The sequence below is a fragment of the Cyanistes caeruleus genome, chromosome 6 (assembly GCF_971803275.1).
Source record: "Cyanistes caeruleus chromosome 6, bCyaCae1.hap1.1, whole genome shotgun sequence".
Lineage (NCBI taxonomy): Eukaryota > Metazoa > Chordata > Aves > Passeriformes > Paridae > Cyanistes > Cyanistes caeruleus.
Window position 1 is genome coordinate 35,104,393 of NC_141706.1, and position 13,744 is coordinate 35,118,136.

The window sequence follows — 13,744 nt, forward strand, 5'->3', positions numbered from 1 at the left end:
TTCAGAGCCTTAAACCAGGAAGTCTTTCTTTATAACACCACCTCTCCCTTGCTGCACTGCAGCTACAAGAAGTCAGCAGCTCCATCCCTCCATTTTCCCCATGAACCCATTGTCTAGGACACACATGCCATTTCCTCCAAGGAAACAGATGCTTGTTTTTCCTCAGTGACATTCAGAGATACTTAAAACATCCCTGCTGCATGTAAGAGGGACGTCTTTCCAGGGCTCTTAGGATATAGCTGCAGTCTGTTAAATCATGCAGATAGGAGAACATTGAGGAAATTTCTGGCACACCACCCATCTGACCTGACTTATTTACATGGTGCTAGAGCTGGGAAATGCACTAGTTTTATAGCCCTTGTGATTTGAGATTGTTTTTCCAGGGAAAAGCAGCAGCAAGGAAAAGGGCACATCAGGCTTTCTATGTGCTTAGCTTGAGAAACCACATTATCCCCGAGCCTCATGCCCCAGCCCCTGCTCTGGGACAGGCTGCCTGCCCATTTCCCCAGCACAGGAACTGCGTGCCCAGCCGTGATCACAGAGAGCTGCCACCACCACCTCACCCAGGGCAGCGGGGAAGGTGCTCAGCTGCCTGTCTTTAGCAGGTTGCTGGAAGACTTGGAAAAGCTGAGGCCACAGTTGACCTGGCAGCTGCAGAGTGGAGGCACAGACGTGTCTCTAATGCAGGATTAACAGGCTGCTGTCCTTGCCAGGGCTGTTTGCCCATGCACGGCTTTCTCTGGCACTGCAGCTACAGTAGAGACACAGCCTCCAGGATCACCCTCAGTTACAAAGCACACCAGGCTTCACCTCAAGGTAAAACTTTCTGGTCTACTCTCTGCCTCAAAAACAGAAATTACTTTTGGACAAATTATTTTCAGGGAAAACAATAAAAATAATTTTTTTTTAAAAAACTGATTATGAAATATTTCTTTGAATAGATGACAAACTCTTCTGATTGAAGGTCCAGTGGAGGGGACTGGTTCCTGTGCCTATCTCTCACCCCTGTGAAACATACTGGTTCAGGACCTGGCACAAAGACTCCAAAATGTCTCATGCAGCATGTCCGAGGTGAGGGGACAGCCAGCACCACCCTGCCCAGCTCTGTACCCACATGTGAGGTGGGCTGTGAAGCAGGGAGGGAAGGTGCTTGGTTAAGAGCCCGGGGTGTTCACTGTCCATCGCTGTGCATTTTCTGCATGAAATGCTCAAGTCAGAAAGACTTCAGAGCAGGATGAATAATATCTCCAGACAGGAGGCCAGTGTTATGAAAAAATCATGAGCAGCTATGAGGGCGTGTCTCACCTCCTTTGCACTCCAAGAAGAGCAGCCCACCAACCCCCATCTTCCCCATGGCAGAACTGTCCTCCCACTGTTCCTGGGTGCTGCAAACCCCACCAGGGTGAGGCTGATTTCCACCACCTTTGCAGCTAGGCAAAGAAGAATAAACAGAAAGCTGAGGGAGCAGCCTGGAGGGGAAGGTGAGGAACAGCCAGCTTGCAATCCTGTTCAAAGTGAGGGAGAGCTGGATAGACGGGAAAGGGTGTATACTCACTGTGTAAAGCAGCATTTGTTTGCTAGCTTGGTGATACTCTTCAAGTACAGACAGGATGGAAACTCTGGCTATGGGCAGTGCACCAGAACCAAGGCCCAGAAGCATATTTCAGGTCTGTTCCCTTCTGTCCTCAGGACACTTCATTCCTTTGCAGGGTTTTACCCACAACAGCTACTCTGCCTCTCTGCTAGGTCTGTTCTTTCCCATTCACCTGGCAAGTGACTGTTCTCTCTTGCCCTTCTGTGCTTCCCTGGTGTGGGAATGGAGAGGCTGTGAGCGTGTCAGGAGTGGTATCATGCACATCCTTTGGGGCACCCAGGTCTGAGGGTGCTCCCTGGATCCACAATCACCACCACTGTTTCTGAGCAAGGCTACAACTCAGCAGCAATTTGTCACAGCTGGAGGGATTTTCTGTATAGCAAGTAGCCATCAAAACTAATTCCATGTCAGCAGCAGGAGCCTGCCACTTGCTAAAAGTGGGCTAAGTGTGCATGTTCTCTTCTAGTTCCTTCAGAATCAGCCAGGGCAAAGGACTAAAATATTTCCTTCTCCAAACAAATTAATTTTTCCTTACTGCAAGTCTTCAAGCTTCAAATACAGTGTATCACACTACTCCCCCTTATCCAAGCTTGATATATGTGATAAGTACAATTATTTAACCATCTGTGATACTTTTGAATGGCTGAGAATTTTCTGTCCTCATTTTGGAGCCCACGTTCCCCCTACACAGGCAGGAAATACAGCTCTGCCTGCACATTCTTTCTCTTAATCTAAAATAAGTTTCACATTAAACCACACTTGATCTGTATTTGAGTAAGGAGGAAATCACTGCAAGAGAAATTTAGGAGAAGAAGAAGAAGCAGAAAAGCAGCCTTCACTGACATTCCCCACATCCCTTCATGGGTTGCAGCATTGCTCTGAAGTACGACACACTTGATCAGAGAGAGATCTAGAGGGCTGCTGCTCCAGGCTAGAGGAGTCTCTGAACATACAAATCCTTTGAGAGTTACAGGATTTTCCAGTCTCTTCCAGCCCATGCTTAGATATCCAAAACCTTTCCAGCACCTTTTCAGCTCCCCTGAGCAGCCTCTGTGTAAACACGGACACCCAAAAAGAGTAACTGTAAGCGTATCCCTGAATCACAGGGGTCATATTCCTGCATCACAGGGCATGCCTCACATCAGCTGGGGAGAGGGAAGAAGGGCCTTAGCTGCAGACTCCTTTTCTCTGAGCACTTGGGGCTGGACTCCTTGGTTGGATTCAGTAAGCTTTTTGCTTACTGGGAAATCAAACAGCTGTCTTGAGGTTATTGAAATGCGCTTGTCATAGCACACACTTTGTTTTTGAAGTGCTGACTATCGACAGTGCTCCAGCTTTTAGTCACACCTGCTGCACTCCTACCTTTCAATCTCCTTCCCCTTGAAGCCTCCTTACCTTCCTCTTGCCCACAACAAGCATGTGCTGTGCCTTTGGCAGAATCAGGGAAGGAAAGGAGAAATTAAAACAGTGGCTACTCCCAAGGAAGTTACAATCCAATCACTCTCTGGCAATCTTTGCATTAAAAGCCTGCTCCTCTAATTTGCTACAAAAGCCACAGCAATCTCACCTTCTTGCTGTGTCGTTTTTATTGCTGGTAAGATTAGTGCACCTAAAAGCACAGCCCACCTCTGCCACAAAGGGATATTAAATGCACTGTGAATTGCCCCAAAGAAAGAGTTCTGCTGAACATTCTATGGCCCTGGTCATAGCTGTGCTTTCAGCAGTGACTGACACAAGCCTCCAGCCTTACTCCATCAAGGCTGAGCACCAGAATCTCTTTTGAACAGGGCCTAATTCTGTTGCAGGGAGTCAGTTTTCTCCCACACCCACCGCAAACAGCTTGTTTTCAACCCCCCCTTATTAATATGGAGATGTCAAAAATATTAATTCCTCTTTTGCATAACTTAGATAAAAACCCCCACAACAAAAAACAGAACCTCTTTTCCTCATGTTGCAGAGGCAGGGGCTGCATTCCCTGTGGGCAGCCACTGATGTGTGGAAGAACAGGGAGCTCTCTCCCGCCCCAGAATTAATGATGAAGAAACCAATTAGAAGAGCAGCTCTAGGAGAGGACATATTCCACCACTCTTGGGTGATTTCCACAGAGAGGTCTGAGGCAGGGGTGCAGTCAAGAAGAACTCAAGGGTAAGCAGAGTTCACTTAGTATTTTAAGCAATGCAAAGTTTGCACTTTTCAGGATACAGCAAAATAAGAGTACATGACCCTGCTGAGTTATTTATTGCAACACCTCTGAGTTAGCAAAAGGTGCCTTTGTTACCCCCACAAAATGGCATTTATAATTTTTCTTCCTCTCAAGTGCCAGATCTGCCAACACTGGAAAAAAACCCCAGAATCTGTATATGTTGGTTCAAGCTCTACAGTGTATCCTGCAGAGAGCAGGAAGGACTCACAGACCTGACTGAAAATTCAGGTGGATCTTTCTGCATTTTGGCTATAGAGTTAAGCTTACAGTAAGAAGTGTTACTTAACACAGAAAAAGGGATGTTATCTCAGTGCACAGAAATGCACTGCAGGTTGTTTAACCAGCCTCACATAGTGGCTGAACTCATGGTGACTGTCACCACAACAGGCCACCTCAGACCCAGCTCTCAGGTAACTCACTATAACAATTCCTCTGACTTGGTCATTTCACCCATTCAAAGCCATGCTTGGACTAGGTGGATAAAAATTGTACACAGACTGGGTGAAAAACTGCAGAGTTGTCCTTGTGCATGAGGAAGAAGATGCCAGAATTAATGCATCCTTCACAGGCACACCAGCACCAAGGTGCACCGAGTGTGTCTAGGCAAGCCCCTGCCTTGGACAAGACTTTCAGAGCATGGGCCACTTTCCTGGGAGCAAACCTCTCCTTACTAAATACAACATGAGCCAGCTTCTGTCCCTCTAATAACCACAAAAAGTGACTGCACTGAAAAGATTCAAAACAGACTATTCCTATGGAAATCTATCATCTTATTTCCATAGAGATACACCAATATTACACTGAGTCCTAAGCAGAAAGCCTGCCTACTATCTGGAGCTAAAAAAAAAAGCCATACTTTGTTGCTGAAAATGCTACCAGCCTATGTCACTTGTGTACCACACATAGCAATGCACAACACACACCAGCAACCATTTATCCTTTATTACTGACTTCTGACCCCAAGGGCAATTTCCATTTCTTATCCACTTTCTCTGCTTTAGAAGCAGCACAGACTGGGGGCAGCAGGGCTTGGGCTGCCTTCCTTTCTCTGACATTTACTTCTGTGCAAGAGCAAAGCCTTGGGGGAGCAGGCACTTCAGCAGGAACCACTCGTCTTCTACTGGGGACTGAAACAGCCTGTGCATCTTACAGGGAGGATGACATTAACCCTTAAATCTGTTAACTGAACCTTTAACAGGAGCCATCCTTCACACTGTGAAAAAGTAGCCAAGACAATGCAGGGGAGAATCAGCAGGCTTCACATTTGGCAGTGTCTCTGACAGGAACAACAAGGAATGTCTTCAGAGGGAAAGGAAGTTCCCAGGTGTTACCCAGAAGGTGGAGATGCTGAAGAATGGCCACAGGCTTTTCAGGGCCAGTCTAGCTCTTCTGCAACTCCTGAAGTGAAATCTAAAAGTGTAAACCATCCTATATTTTCTTCTATCCTCAGACACAAGAGAAAAAGTTAGTGAACTTCTCTCATTGGAGGAAGTTATTACCTCATTCCTAGTTTTCCCAGCAGAAGAAAGCAGTCTAGGATTACCAGTGGAGGTTATTTGAACAGAGCTGAGTTGCTCCCTAAGCCATCTTCCGGTTACTGCATTGCGTTAAAAATACGCACAGAACATTGAAATCAGTAATTTCTGTGTCCTTTGGAAGGAGACAGTCACTTAATTAAGATGCTGTGGTGCACAGACAGCTCCATGCTGACTCTGCCAGGGAGATGACAGGGTAGTAGATTCCTGTGCATCAGGGAATGACTGATGGAAAGCACCTCCTCACAGGTGGCTCAGGGCACGTCTCGCTGGTTACACAGAGAGTTCTTCACTGACTGCAGGTAAGCAAGTGGGAGCTTTCTACTTCAGATGTGATACATTCTGCTTTAACTTTATACACAATTTAAAAGTGGAAGTGGATAGCAAGGGTGGAAGCTTTTACATACAGCCAGTCCTTCCGAGAGGTGATGTTAAGTATGTAACTCAACAACTCAGTGAAGCAGAGGAACTGCCCTGGCAGTAAATGAGAGTGTCACAATGATTTGTTTGAACTCCTGCAAAGACAATTTAACATCATTTTGGTGACAGTGCATCAAGAACACACAGGAATTCATTCTAGTGTCAGCATAACTTTTATTTACTTATTGCTGTCAATATGAACAGTAAAGGAAGACCTGATGTGGCTACCTCCTGCATACAATACTTCTGAAGAGTCAGATATTGTGGCTTTGATGGTAATAGAACAAAAATGCTGTGTTCCCAGGCCACAGGGTGATTTTTCTGACTGCTTGCAATACAGATGCATTCCCTAGCTATCCTCTATTCTGTCCCTTCCAGCATCACCTAATATAGACCTTGTTACTGGAAAATAGCTAGAGATTATTTGGAAACAGCATAAAGGAAAAAAACCCAAAACATTTCTGTATTGTTTTATCACAGCCCTTCAGCCTTGTAGGAGCAAGAATTCATTTGTGGCTTTCTAGCATATAAACACAAGTAGGTAAACCACAGAAGGATTTGGTATGCTAAGGAAGGATGGAAACTATCTTCTCCTACCATATCACCTATTATCACAAAAACATCATCCTTCAGAGATGGATCTTCTGATTGGATGAACCCTCCCAAATGCCTGGCAGAAGGATACTAGTCAGTAACTGACTGAAATGGGAAGTACAGGCTGTGCTTTCAAAGCTTTTCCTCTGGTCACACTAGAAGGTTTCCATTGGAGGATCACTCCATCACAGGATGCTCCTCCACCCAGCATTAACCCCTCTCCTCTGGCTGGTAAGCTAAGGTTTGCTTCCCAGCCTCATTCTTGACTTCTCCCTAGGAACAACACTAAGTTGGTAGGGAATTATGTAGGTGGCCAGAAGGCAAAGGCTGTGAGTGGACACTGCCACAGTCTGAGTGGGACAGTAGCAAAGCAACTACCTGTGTGTCACTGGACATACAAAATACCCAGGGGTCCTGATGCCATGAAAGATACAGTAAATTTGCACTTTACCACCCCCTAGCCATATTTCTGCTGCTAACTTTATTCACCTTTGTATTGTCTATTTCTTTATTTCTCAATTAATATGCAGGAGAAAACAGGGTGTCACTCAGAGTGTGCTTATCCTGTGCTCTGTAAGCACCAGGCAGTGCTGTTTCTACAGCACAGGTAATTATTACCCAACTGCTTGCTTAAAATAGGTAGGAGAGGCTGCAAGGGGCTCCCCAACAAAGTGACTCCTCTCCTGTACTCCTCTTCCACAGCCCTGACAGCCTGCCTGAAGTGGTAATGGGTTTTGTTGCTGGACAGTCCTCACCCTCCTGCCCTCCAAATCATTTTACAGAGGTGTTGAGGAAGCCATCAAAACTGAGACAAAGGCTTCTTCACACTGAGGAATAGATAGCCAATAGCTAACACCTTCCCTTGCACATATTCCCCTGTTCTGACACAGCTAGACATCCCAGTGCAAAAAATGTGCATAGGTGGCCCTGGAATGTTCTGCCCACCATGAACACAACAGAACCCTCCCTCCAGCTTGCATCGATGCCGTTGAGTTACCGTTGAGCTTTTCTCTGTACATGCTCCTCCTTGGACCCAAATCCACAGCATCCTCCTGTTGTCTTCACGTTGTGTTGTTGCTGTTTGCTTGAAATGATGTAGCATCAAGACAAAAAGTTTGGCCCTGTGTTTGATACTTTTGCCTATGCTAGGGAGGCTGGGACTGCTGCAGTCTTCAGGAAACGTGCCCCACCAAAGTGCTGATTGACTGAGGGTGTGCAGCGAGCCATCTCCTAGAGGGGATCAGGCAGAACAGGGTGAGCTGTGCTCAGCTGGGGAGATTACACTAGCTGGAACACAGGCTGCTAAAGGCTTCCTCAAAAGCACTTGTGTTTGGCAGACAGACTAGACAGAGAAGGAAAGGAGAGGCACTTCCTAAGCTACGGTCTCTGGTTCACTTTTATACCGACTGTGGCATCTTGGCAAAACACGGCTGAATGTAAGCAGCTGAAGCAAACAGGTCTGGAGTGATCAGCAGAGAAGGTCTGCCAGGCTGCAGGGAGCACTCAAACTAAAGCAAAGCCAAAAACTGAAGGGATTGCCTACACACAAACTCTCTCCCACCTTCCCCACCAAATGCCAAACCTCCCTTCTGGGCCTAGTGCCCAAGGCTGTAACTTTTGCAGAGCGGAATGGCAGGTTGATCTCAGCAGCCCCCTCCCAAGCAGAGTCACTTTTTGTCCCCTGCAGCAGAATCCTTTTGTGACCTCATGATTTGATAGATGGTTTTCCTAAAGCGCTGGTCCCGGCTCAGTCTTTTGGCTGCTTCTTTCAGCTCCTCAATGTTTTCAGCTTCTGCATGCGAGAAGATGAAGGACTGCGACTGTTTCACTGAAACAAGATCAGCATAGAAATGTAAGCACTCTCCATCAGGGACACAAACTGAAGATAAAGCTTCAACTAGTGTTCACCAGCCATGTGACCAACATGACTGAGCCTAACTCAGGCTGTGATTAGGCATTCTGATGAAGTCATATTTAAAGCATGTTTTTTTTAGGGACCCAGGACCATCACAGAAGTTTAGCTTTCAACATATATGAAGAAAAGGGCAACAAGTGCACAGGCTCAGTGCCTGCTCTTGGGAAGCTTCAGGTAGCACTGTGGCTCCATTCTACTGCTGAGGAACATGAAATACAAAGAACATCTGCAGACTTTACTGCTCTGCCAGCCCCATATCTGCTCCTGCAGGATGTGAAGCAGAAGGCTGCCCGATACCTACTGTCGTTCCATGAAGCGCTGGTTCTCCGGCAGCGGAAGCGGCAGCTCTTTATGCGGCGAGTGGCAGCCTTGTGGATGTACACAGAGTTCTTCATGATCACAGGCATCTTGGCCTCCAGCTCAGCATTGCGGATGCACTCTTCAAAGAACTCTGGGGAGAGAACACCAGTGTAACAGTGATGGGACTGACACTCCAAGCAATGAACCAGTCACACTCGTTGATGGGCTGAGCCAGAGAATGATGATGTTCCTGAACAATCCATAAAGCTTCAGAATGTCATCAGAAAGAACATTTTCAAATGTTCATTTTCAAAGGGACAAAAATCTCCAGTTCCCAACAAATGCATGCTCAAAATTAGAAAGAACTGGAACCATCCATTCCACATCAGTAGTTTTCACAATTGCTCATGATTCAACTGCCAAAAGCCTTTGATGCTGTGTTAAAACTTCTCAACTCTAAAGCCTTGCTCATCCTACTTTCTTTGAAGGACTTCTAAAACCAGTCAGGTCTAACTGGGAAAGAAAGGTGTTGGCAACACCAGCACAGGCACACATGGTAAGGGATTTCCTAACAGCACAGCAAATAATAGCACATAGTTACATATACTATGAGCTCCAAAAAAAGCCCTGTGTCCAAACTCTGACATTATTCTGTCTTGATCTGCTTTTCCTGGCTCATTTCCCCTCTTATGGTCTGAGCACTAGTCTATTACAGTCTTGCTGTTCTGCCTGTTCCTTGTCCCTTGCTGTTCAAAGGCATCATGTGCTAATGTAACAGTGCCCAAACTCTTCTATAAAGGGCAGGGCAGAGCTGCAGGAACCACTTGGAAGGACTAAGGCAACCTGTGCTGGGACTAATGTTACAGGAAACACTGCCGGTCCTTTATTTTTTCTGGTGTTCTGCTCATCAGTACATTTTTACTCCTGTGAAGAACACATCCCCTCAAATCTAAGGTTGGAAATATCAGGAGACATTCAGTACCAGTTACTCACTTATGCCCTGTGAAGCTCTACTTGAATGCTGAGCTCAACACATCCACTTCAGCTCTGTTTTCTTACCATGGCTCTGAGCCAGTGGAATGGAGGTCAGAACCATGCCTGTTTTACTCCCTTTAGAAATCTTATGCAGAAACAACTGAAACAACTTGTTTTATTTAAATATAAATTATTAGTATGTGACTAGATATAAAACTATTTATACATTTATTTATCCCTATTTACCTAATAGTGCTTGGAATACCACAGGAGTTTGACTTTTCTGTATTGGCCCAGTACATCCACCCTTCACTGAAGTGAAGCCTTAACTGTACAGACACAGCATCTCCATAAACGCTTCTCCTTGCACTACAACTTGACCACGGAAAACAAGCAAGATTTCACTCAATTGAAGCTGCTAATGGCAGTTCCCAAGCCTGAATCAAGACAAATGCCAGGGGGTAATGTCCTCCAAGAGACCCAACCCAAACAAACCAAAAAAAAGGGCAAAGAAGCAGGGATAACCTGTGGAGAACACCAGTGTTACACCTGACCCATGCACTGCAGTGCTGGGCTGATGCTGTGATTCAGCTCTGAGTAAAGATCCAAACTCCACCTTCTGGGTCACCAGCACGTTGCTACAGCAACCACGGGCCTCCTTGAACTGGTGATATTCTTGTAACTAAGGCTGAGAAATAAAGCCTTAAGGGGAATCAGAGGACTCCTTAGAACTCAGACCTAGCCAATAGTCAGTTTTTATAGCTCTGCCACGGCTTCCCCGTTTGACATTTTGGAAAGCATTTGCTCATCTCTAGGTTTGCCTTCCACCCAACAGAGAAGGCTGGAATAATTTCGTGCTCCTTTGAGAGGCTGGAATAATTTCAACCTCCTTTGAGAGCAAAACACCAACTACTTGCATAGCACATTATGGCTCCTCAAAGGGGAGGTGTGGTGGGGGTACAAGAAGCTGGGAGACCACACATTTATGTGCAGCTTTGCTACTTTGGAATCGTCTTTTTGTGTCTAGGATGATAGGTAGAAATACTTCCTCTCTTGCTCATCAGTAGAGTGGATGGATGACTAACTTACTTCTCAAGTTACTGACATCTGCTTTCATCTTCTTCTCTTTCTCCTTGTTGCAATTCAGAGAATTTAAGCCTTGCTCCAAGCTCTGCAATGCTTCCTCAGCTTCTCTCAGTCTCTTCTCCAGATCCATGCGAACCTTCACTTCAGCCTGAGGAAGAAAACAAGAATTGCTGAAAACCAGCTTTTTTCTCAGTAAACATCCTGGTAACTCAAAAGGTCTGTGAGGGACTTTCTGTGGATGAAAATGAAAATATAACAGTGATGGAAGTCCTTAGAAATGTTACAAGGCAGCATAAAGTTGTTGCTCATGTCTTCAGACAGAATCTCAAGTCCAGACTATTACAGTAATTCTCCTTTACTCTGACTTCATTTTTCACAGTTTTCCTCCCATTGCATAAACCATATGGAATCAGAGATGGTATTTCAACACATGAATTTGTGCTAATGCAAGTACTTGCAGCTAAGCAGGAACAGAAGGACATCAATCCAGCTGAGACAGACTCAAGATAAAGGAAGTCAATTCCTACAAAGGGATGTACAGTGCTTAGTTTCAGAAGCAAAACACAAGAGAAGTTAGAAACACAGTACTAGTTTAGCAAATGAGAAAGACTACACAGCTTGGTCAACTTAGCTTTAGTCTGGCCAAGTAGAAGGTTACAGGATAAGAAAATACTGGAGGTGCAGGGAAAATAGTAACTCAGGGTTTTTTTTTGACAAAATATTTATATAAGGAGGTTGAGTGCCAAAAAGCCAATTATTAACATAACCTTTATATTATTTAAATTTAAATAAAATACCATAGTTTGTCCAGTTGCCTTTTACCAGATTAATGTATTGTCTGTTACAAAGGAGAGCTGGTCCCTCAGCTGAATTCCTCTGCTTTTGAACCCAAGTTCTTGCAGAGTTTACTGAAGATTTAAAAGTCTTAAGGTTGATTTTCTAAGCACAAGTGAGGAGGGAAGATGTCTACTCAGTTCTGCAACATCCATATTAGCATTTCTTTGAAATCATCTTTATTCTTGGTTGTGTCTACACAAAAGAGGTTGTGCCCTCTTTTACTTTTTTTTTTTCTTCCCTCCATCTATAGATTATGCTTTCACAGTAGCAAATTAAAAGACTTATACTGAATGGATTAATCAGGTTTCAGGATAAAAAAATAAATAGTAGTACTACAAAGATAGAAGATGGCAATTTCATGTGTTACTTTATCATAGTGCCTTGGGTAGGAAGAGACCTAAAAAAATCATCTCGTTCCAACCCCTTGGCCATGGGAAGGGATAATTTTCACTAGACCAGGTTTCTCAGAGCTCCATCCAACCCAGTCCTGAACACTTCCAGGGATGGAATATCCACAGCTTCTCTCAGCAACTTGTTTCAATGCTTCACCACCCTCACAATGAAGTATTTAATTCTAATACCTAATCTAAACCTCTCCTCTTTCAGTTTGAAGTCAATCCCACCTGTCCTATGACTACAGGTCCTTGTAAAAATTCCCTCTCCAGCTCTCTTGTAGACACCTTTAGGCACTGGAAGTACAATAAGTACAGAAGTACAGAGCCTTCTCTTCCCTAGGCCAAACAGCCCCAGCTCTCTCAGCTGGGAGAGAGGTGCTCCAGCCCTCCGAGCACCTTGGTGGTCCTCCTTTGGGCTCACTCCAACAGGTCCATGTCCTTCCAGAGCTGGATGCAGCACTGCAGGTGGGGTCTCACCAGAGTGGAGCACAGGGACAGAATCACCTCCCTCACCCTGCCTGCCACTTGGCTTTGGATGCAGGCCAGGATACGCTTGGCAATATGAAGCACAGCTAATGAAGATTTATGACCACAATATGAAAACTAAATAAAACCAAGAGTTTGGCTTGAATGAACTGAAAGAGAAAATGGAAGCACTCTGGGCCCAGGGACAGCAATATGTGACATATGCAGGGGATACCTTGAGGTCTCTCTCTGCCTGCTGTTTCTCTGCAGTCAGCTCCGAGAGCGAGTTCTGCAGCGCTTGCGACTGGGAAGAGTAAAACTCCCGCTCCTCCTCCAGTGCTCGAGACCGCTCCTCATTCTCCTTCATCCTGGTGCATGGCACAGCAAAGAGAGGTGACCATTCCCACCCCCACACAACTCACAGGAAGAAAAGGAGCTCAGTATCATGATGCTGCATGCTTAATTCCCTGACTGCCCAGAGCAAAGAGATGCTAGCAGGAGCACTGTGTGCTCCATTCCAATGACACAGGCATTGCTGGAGAAAGCCAGGTGGACAGCTCTTGAATAGGACACTCTCAACTCCCAGATGAGGCCCAGGAGCACCAAACACTCCTTATGGACAGGCCATGAGCACCTTCACATGCCCAAGGCCTGGTTTGAAAGGAGCAGGCCCAACTGGGAGCTGCCCTGCCTCACTGTCTCCTTTGAAGGGTTTGTGACCTGAACTCCTGCCACTGGAACCAGACAAACTTCCAGACTTGTCTGGTGCTGGCAACCAAAAAAGCAAGCCAGCCAACAGTCACTGCATTTGGCACCACTAAGCCTGAGCAGAAGAGTCCTTTTTCCCCACTTCACCTTTTCTCTGCCAAGAGTTTCTCCTGCAGAAGTTGCTGCATCTTCTCTTCAATCTGTCGCAGGCTGCAGTGCAGACCCCAGATGGGGCTTTGCTCCTTGCTGGGGCTGGTTGAAGGTGGGATCTGGCTCTCATTTTCTTCCAGCATCTCCAGCATTTGTTGTTTTTCCAGGGAGAGCTCCTTGAAGAAGGACAGAGATTGTGAGTATCAGCCAAGTCTAACATTTCTACTCATGTTCCTGCCTGGTTCTTCCATACTGAGTGCCTCCATCCTTACATCCACATACCTCATCCTGGTTAAACACAGGAATAACAAAATTTGGGTTTCATTTAATACCTGCTTCACAGGGAGCAAGCCTTCACCACAACCTTTGCCACGAAGGGGTGAACCAGCAGGGCCCTTTGATGTGATACTCTAGTAAGGACACAGCTCAGGGACTGGAACCTTGTGCTTCCCTGCTGCATCACAGGTGCAGGCAGCTTCCCTGCCTTCCCTGCTCCTTAGTGGGAATGGGAATCACCCCCTCTGTGGGGTTTCTAACTGCAGGCAATAGGACACATCATGCTGTTTG

The 13,744-nt window shown here is 45.7% G+C and overlaps 1 protein-coding gene across 2 annotated transcripts in view; it reads right to left on the reverse strand.

Moving 5' to 3' along the window:
• Positions 1–5,909: 5,909 nt before the first annotated feature.
• Positions 5,910–13,744, reverse strand: part of PLEKHD1 (pleckstrin homology and coiled-coil domain containing D1) — a 29,598-nt gene continuing 21,763 nt past the window's right edge. For both annotated transcript variants that reach the window (XM_086895837.1, XM_023928271.2), the window contains exons 10-14: positions 13,175–13,353; positions 12,555–12,687; positions 10,626–10,770; positions 8,563–8,712; positions 5,910–8,174 (exon numbers count right to left, since the gene is read on the reverse strand). In XM_086895837.1, coding sequence (XP_086751963.1) covers positions 8,014–8,174; positions 8,563–8,712; positions 10,626–10,770; positions 12,555–12,687; positions 13,175–13,353 — 768 coding nt within the window. In that variant the 3' untranslated portion in view covers positions 5,910–8,013. The remainder of the gene's footprint in view (positions 8,175–8,562; positions 8,713–10,625; positions 10,771–12,554; positions 12,688–13,174; positions 13,354–13,744) is intronic.